The sequence below is a fragment of the Fundulus heteroclitus genome, chromosome 14, assembly GCF_011125445.2.
Source record: "Fundulus heteroclitus isolate FHET01 chromosome 14, MU-UCD_Fhet_4.1, whole genome shotgun sequence".
Taxonomy (NCBI): domain Eukaryota; kingdom Metazoa; phylum Chordata; class Actinopteri; order Cyprinodontiformes; family Fundulidae; genus Fundulus; species Fundulus heteroclitus.
In genome coordinates, this window is record NC_046374.1 from 956,741 (window position 1) to 963,942 (window position 7,202).

At 40.1% G+C, this 7,202-nt stretch overlaps 1 protein-coding gene across 1 annotated transcript in view; it reads left to right on the plus strand.

Annotated features, from left to right (window-relative positions):
* Positions 1-833: 833 nt before the first annotated feature.
* The window catches only part of LOC118565863 (E3 ubiquitin-protein ligase TRIM47-like), an 11,233-nt gene continuing 4,864 nt past the window's right edge, over positions 834-7,202 (plus strand). The window contains exon 1 of the mRNA XM_036146912.1: positions 834-1,326. Coding sequence (XP_036002805.1) covers positions 1,248-1,326 — 79 coding nt within the window. The 5' untranslated portion in view covers positions 834-1,247. The remainder of the gene's footprint in view (positions 1,327-7,202) is intronic.

A 7,202-nucleotide genomic window follows, 5' to 3' on the forward strand; every position in this document is an offset into this window, starting at 1 on the left:
AACACAACCTACAGTTTTACCAAACAAAACCAGAGATTTAATCTCACTTTTGGAGAAATTAAAGAATTTTCCAGTTTATTTTATTTTATTTCTTGGTGTTTGGCAGGTGGTTAGAGATTTGTTGAGAAAAGTCAAAAGTGCAATGCGTTTCCTCTGTGCTTTCCATTTGTTTTTCTTTCCCCTTAACGTTTTCTTTTTTTAGGTCACGTACAGCACTAGAAGTGGCCTTGCCAAACATTTCATGTGAAATGGACGTGCTCTGACGACAGCAAGTACAAGCAAATATGGGGGTTTTCCCTGAGAGTACCCAATAAATGATATACGGCTTACCGTACTATTTGTTTTGTGTGTTTTTTAATTTATTATAATTATTTGGGTGGCGGGCAGGTGTTAATTAAACATATTTCATGAGAAAAGCACCAAACATTTCATGTGAAAGGGACATGCTCTGACCACAGCACGTACGTTTTCCCTCAGAGTAGGCTACCTATTAAATGATAAATATGCCTACCACATAGTTATTTTATGTCATTGTCTTTTCTGGTGGCGTGTGGGTATTAATTAAACAGTTTTGACGAGAAAAGCACAGAAAATTTCACGTGAAATGGATTTCCTGCAACCGCAGCGGGTGAAAAAAAAAAGATTTGTTTTTCCTTGGGGGAAAATTACCTACTACGTGATAAAATGGCTTGCCATACTTAGACCCGTCCACGCACGGAGCGTCGTGTAAGTGCAACATCTGGCTCTATGATGACGCTGACATTTCCCCCCCCCCCCCAGATGTTGCAACGCACGCTTGGCCGTGACGTCACCGTCGCATGCCTGGTGATTTAATCTGTTTGTCTCCCTTCTGTAACACTCGATCTGTCAAGCGACACGGAGCGTAATCTGCCAGAACCATCATCCAGGAACCAATCACAACACGATCGGATCCGTAGGTCCACAATAAGCTCCCCAGGTCAGGCAGAATTTATACAGTCATCGCTCTGGTCCCCGGATCTGGTTCTGCCTCGTCTCCTTTTTCAGATCGGTGAAAACATAAAAAACAAAATACCCCCAGGGTGAGAGTGTGCGCATGCCTGCAGAAGTTCACCTTGGAAAACAGGCCCCGGCTTGTTTTTCTCTTAAGGCGCTTGTGAAATGCAGCTTTATCAGCTGTATATGGCCGGAATATTCTGAGTTTTATGAGCATCCAGGAAGTTACGGAGTGCCAAAGTCCCACCCCTCTCACGTAGAGATCCGTCTGCATGTCTTCAGAAAAAAGAAAAAGAAAAAAACAGAAGCAAAGAAAACTCTGCTTAGGCTGCTGGAAGGACACAGTATTGAGTATGTATGATTTAAATTTGCTTTATTATACTTTTTAATTTTAGTCACAAGTCTGAGTTTCTAATTAAATATCTGCTGTTGTTACATGTTGGGTCTTAACCTTAACCTTTCATTTTCATTTCTGATTTCTAAACTCCAACGCCAGAAAATAGATTTTACTGTGAATGAATGAAGTAAGGGGCGACAATCAGCTGCTCGTCTTAATTTTTTTAAATATTATTTTTGTGATGGTTATTCAGATTTACTGAATGTCATCACTGCCTTGACCTATCACAGTAAGGGATTAATACTACTGGTTTGAGAACAGATGATCACCAGAAAAACAAGTGAACCTCTCCTAAAAGACTTAACCTGACTGTAGTGTGTTATAACCAAGACAACCTTATTATGATCCTTGTGTATTTTTATATGTATTTGGACTGATTAAAGGGTAACTCACCCCCAAATCGACCTTTTTTTTGTTGCTGCTGATAAACTGTATACATGGATGTCTTACAGTGCTGTCTACATGTCCCGGTCATTATTTTAACAATTTAATGCACATTTGTTGAAATCCTGCTTTTGTGTCTAAAACCGTCTTTGTGGCTTCACCCAGAAAAAGCCGCCGTGGCGTATTAAAACGGCTCCATCTCATACGTGCTGCCGTAGCGAGTCAGAGATGGAATGGTGTGTTTGCCATATATCTATCATTTTTCATGTTAGAGATTTATTAGATCAGCTTTCAGTCAGTTTATTTTGCGTTTATTGACCTTGTTCTAGTAGCCCAGGCCCACCCAGCCCTCACCCCCTGCACCTGGCACCACCTTTAGGCACATTTCTAATGTTGGATGCGGAGTACGGCTCTGGTATGTGGGTGGGTTACCCTTTAAGTTTTCTTGGGTTATGTTTTCTTTAGATTTTGAGCCGATGTGACATGTGAATTTCTCCAATGTGAGATCAATAAAGCCCATCTTATCTCATCTTATCTTTATTACTTAAGCGTTCACTTTATTTTCTCTCTTGTAGATTATTTATTTGGCTCTTAGTTCATTCTGTATCAGTTTTGCATCATGTTGTTCAGTTAGATTTCTACCTGTGTTTCCTCCATTCGTCGCCCACCTTCAAGTTCTTTTGGTTTCATTTCCTAAAAACATCTTTGCATCATCTCCGGTTACAGTAGCTCTCATCATGTTTTTTTTCCAGCCATAAATCCAGGAAACATGACGCACGTTGGAATGTATATGATTGCATTTTTCCGTCTTTCGTTCTGTGTGGCTGACGCTTCCTGTAACCTGTACAGATCAACGGGATCAAATTTAATTACCTCGGAACCAAAGTAGTGACGCTTACAACAAACTGCAGTGAAAACAGATCACATGACACAATCATCCATTTGATTGGCTAGAAAACAAGGAGGACCTGTCTCATTAAGAACTTACACATGTCCACCAATGGCATTGGCTGATTGATGGTCCCTCAGATAATTAAGTTTGATTGCATTTTTAGTTTGTTTGTTTACATAAAAATAACCTTTGGTGAGTTTTGCTTTAGCCCAGACAACATGAGCTAATAGGAAATCAATTAAAGGGAAAAGTAAACCTAGAGAGATGCACCAGAGACGTTGGAATATGTTGTAAAAGCCGAGCAAGTTTATTAACTTTGTCAAGGAATGATTCTTCTTTTTTAAAGATAATTCGTCATGGTAAAAATTATACATTCAGATCTTTGAAACTTTTAAGTAAGCTTTAACGTTCCTTGTCTTTTTAATTCTTCACAACTTTTGATTGAGTCAAAGATATAATTTCTCCCACTACTGTCAGTGTTTGCTTTAAAGAGACGTTCCAAAACACCTGTAAATGTCATAGCTTTACTGCAGCACCCTACTCAGGTGTGCTGCAGTTTCTCAGGATTTCCTTGTAAATGGCTCCACCCAGAACTGATCTTGATTAGCAAGTCTGAGCAGCTTCCTGGTTCCTGCTGAAGAAAAGTATATCCACAGCCTGATTGCTTACTTCTTGCCACAATCCATTCAGACCAGGGGTCTCATTTATAAAGCTTGCAAATGCGCAACATGGGGACTAAATATTCTGTATGTCACTTTCCACGCTCAAGCATTGATCTATAAAGAAAAATCTGATGTTAGACTGTAGGATTCCTCATGCAAACTCTCACTAATATGCAGTGGCGTCTCTGAAATGATAAGTCAAGCGGGTCAAAAAAAACTCAACACCTATTATGCACACAACCTGACTTTAAACAATTTTAAATTAAGCATACATTTGCATAAACCAACACACTTGAAAATCAATTTTATATAAGCTAAATGTTATTACATTTTTATACATAAAATTACAAATAAAGGCTCATTCAGAATGATAATTTATTGAACAGAAAAGATTCACATCAATCCTTCAATAAGCTAGCAAAGACAACCAACACTAGATTCATATTTGCTTTTAGTTTACATTTTCCTGTATTATTTTGTTTACATTTTATTCTGTTTTTTTAAGTTTTCTTCTGTTTTTACTTTCCAATGTTTTATTCATGTAAGGCACTTTGCAAAGTCTTTGTACGGAAATGTGCCCAGATGGTCACATACTTTTTAAGTATTTTGATTGGATAATCCGACCTTGGGGCCACATGATTTGTTCCCCACGGCTGTCTACTGATAGCATGTTGGGCATGCCTACTGCGATTTCAGATGTTCATTATTTAAAGGTATACTATGCAACCGGGGTTGATTTTCCAGCGAGGCTCCCCCCAGAGGACGAAAGTAAAAGTGCACTGTCGTAAAGATGCTCAGCTGTTCTGGTTCCTCCGTCAAGCCAGGCGCGGTTGTTATGAGCTTAGCAGACAGGTGAACGCAATGAAAAGTGGGAAAAACGGCAGTACAAACAATGACTAACACAGTGAAGGTATGAACATCAAGCTTCCCGCAGCGCTATCTTGGTGAGGAGGCGGCCGCCGCCGCCTCGCCAGTTTTATTATTATTATTATTATTTATTTTTTTATTTTTTTTATGTTGGCGAGACGCTACCGCCACCGCCTCGCCAAGCCGCAGCCGCCGCCGCAGCCGCCGCCGCAGCCGCCGCAGCCGCCGCCGCCGGCGCCGCCGCCGCTGCCGCCGCCGCCGCCGCGGTAGTGTCTCGCCAACATAAAAAAAAAATTAAAAAAAGATTATAATAATACTAATAATAAAACTCGATGTGCTTGCATGTTTATTTGACGTTAACACGCGGTTCTTTGTTGTTGCTTTCGCGCGTGCATATAGTGAATGGCAGGGCAAAAACACATGGAGTTCTCACCGTAAAGCGAGACTTCTGCGTGTGCGGGCCGTGAGCTCCTGCAATTGCAAGTGCGGTATTTCCCCCACAGACCCCCAGGGCGGCCGAGAAAACCTTTGTTCGACCTGAAATGACTCATTTAATCATCCAAAACGGTATGGAACACATTAATTAACTGAAAAATTTTGCATAGTATGCCTTTAAGCAAACATTGGTGGGCTGGCACCAGTATCAAGGCGCCTCAGGAGGATTTAGCCTACTGAGCTTGTCCGTTTTCTGGCAGACTTAGACATATATACCCAAATGTTTAAAACAGAATTTTATTGGTAGAGGGATTGGTCTTTTTCACAATATTGCTTTATAAAGAACGATCATGTCCCACTGATTATTGTGAACATAAAGCTCCACAGCGACCTCTGGTGAGGCCTGGCCCCACTGCCCCAAAATGCAGAGACGCCACATCTAATATGTATGCTTGTTTTGGGGACGGGACATTAACGACGCAGATGGTAAAGTGGTGAATTGCAGCCACACAGCGTTATGATTCCTCTCAGATATCTAATGTCACTCCATTTCAGACATTAAATATAGTGACTTTATCCAGAGGTGAGTCGAGTAGCCAAAAATTGCATTCAAATAAGGGCAGCACTACATATTTTTACTCAAAAGTAAAAAGCAGCCAGCCAAGAAATTACTCAAGAGTAAAAAAGAATGTAGTAAGAAAACTACTTAAGTACTCAATAACAAATCTTAAACGGCTTTGTCTCTGCTGCAGCCCTTCAACCCAATCGGCAAAATGCCTGTCGCATCATTAGAAATGTGTCTGTTGTATCGCTTTGCGTCACATCACTTATAGCGCTGTCTACATATCCTGGTTTCTTTTGTTTGTTTTGTTGTTTTTTTTGCAAATTATTGCATATGAAAATCCTACTTTTTTGTTTAAAGCCATCAGTGTTGCACCCTCCTAAGGTTCAACAGCTGTCTTGCATGGAATTTCAAATCAGTATTGCTATTGGTTCAAAAGGTTTTATAGCCCGATTGAAGAACGTTCGTGCTCTTTCGCTTATACAGCAAGTTTTATCGAAATGACTTCCAAACGGCGCACATAATTCACATATAATATACATTTCTTTACTCTGGTGACTATTTGAATGCATCTGGCAAAAAATACATTCAGTCCAAGAGTTAGACTTTAAAGCTCTGGTACGGGCATGAGATACACTTTAACATTAACTGTAGATATGTGCCTCTGTTGTGCATTTTTGGTTAAAACAAGTCTGTTCTTTATTCATTAAAGTTACTTGCAGTATGTAGAGTAGCCAGAAATGTGACTCAAGAGTAGCAATACTTCTTAAAAGTAATACTCAAGTAAAAGTACAGTGCAGTAAAACTACTACTAAAAGTACATTTTGTTCAAAAAGTTACTCAAGTAAATGTAACTAGTTGCTAATCATGTCTGACTTTATCATAAGCATTCAAAACACAGTGTTTTTATGTTTGCGCTGGTGAGCCATAACAGGACATAAATACCTTTTCAAATGAATAAAAATGGCTTGTTAAGCCAAATTAAATCTAAGTCAACACAAAATTTCATCTGGGTTTTCTACCATCAGATTCCTCTCCCTGATGATCTCTAGGGTGATGTGTACCACAGGTTAACAGATAAATTTCAACAAGGTGTGAGCTAGTCACACTGATGGCTAAGTGCTGTAAACTGGTAAATGGTGTGGTGTCACTCCTGTGGGATGCTGTGTGGTGGATGGGGCACCGCAGGAAGAACTTGCAAATCAGAGAATTGGGAGGAAATGGTGTTTCAGGGATCAACAACTTCCCAGCCCATGACGATGACTGGCTCATATGCCGCTTTAGACTCCCTACAGCTTTGCATTCTGCAATAACCTACAGGGGACAGTGGCTACCCCCAGGTTCTTGCTCCTAACCTGCTCTCCAAACCTCAGAGCACAGAGGAGTCACCACTGTACACCACTCTCCATGCTGTGGAGTCGCACAGTACAAGTAACCAGCTTCATGCTAATCCTAATACGCGTCCCTTATTGTATTATGTCAAGTGTTGGCAATGCTGCCTAATGTATATATAAGGCATCCTCTATGTTGAATGACATTCAGTGTTTTGGCTGAAAACTGTACAGCTCCACCCATGGTGTCATCACTTGTGCCCTCTTGCATTCTTTGAAGTATGACGGCTAATTCTAAACCTGATCATATAGCTTTTACCATCCCTAGTCTGGATATGTGTCAAGGTTCCTGGCTATTTCATATGTCGATTCAGGCAATTCATACCCAGCTTTTTTTTTTTTTTTTTTCCAGTGATGGGATATTTCTTTTTGCTTTAAACCTTTTAAATAGCCAGGTAAAGGCCCATTGAGATCTAGACCTCTTTCACAAGGGTGACCTGGCCAAGGATGGAAGCAGCACGTCATACAAGACAAGACGGATGACAATAACTAAACAGCCATTATAAAATGATGTGTGTGCAAGCAAACTGACAAATAAAACACAAAGTTCGTTGTTACAGTAACAAAATTTTAATAAAACGTTTTTTTTATTAAACCTTTGTTTAACCAGGAAAGTCACCATTGAGATTAAAAATCT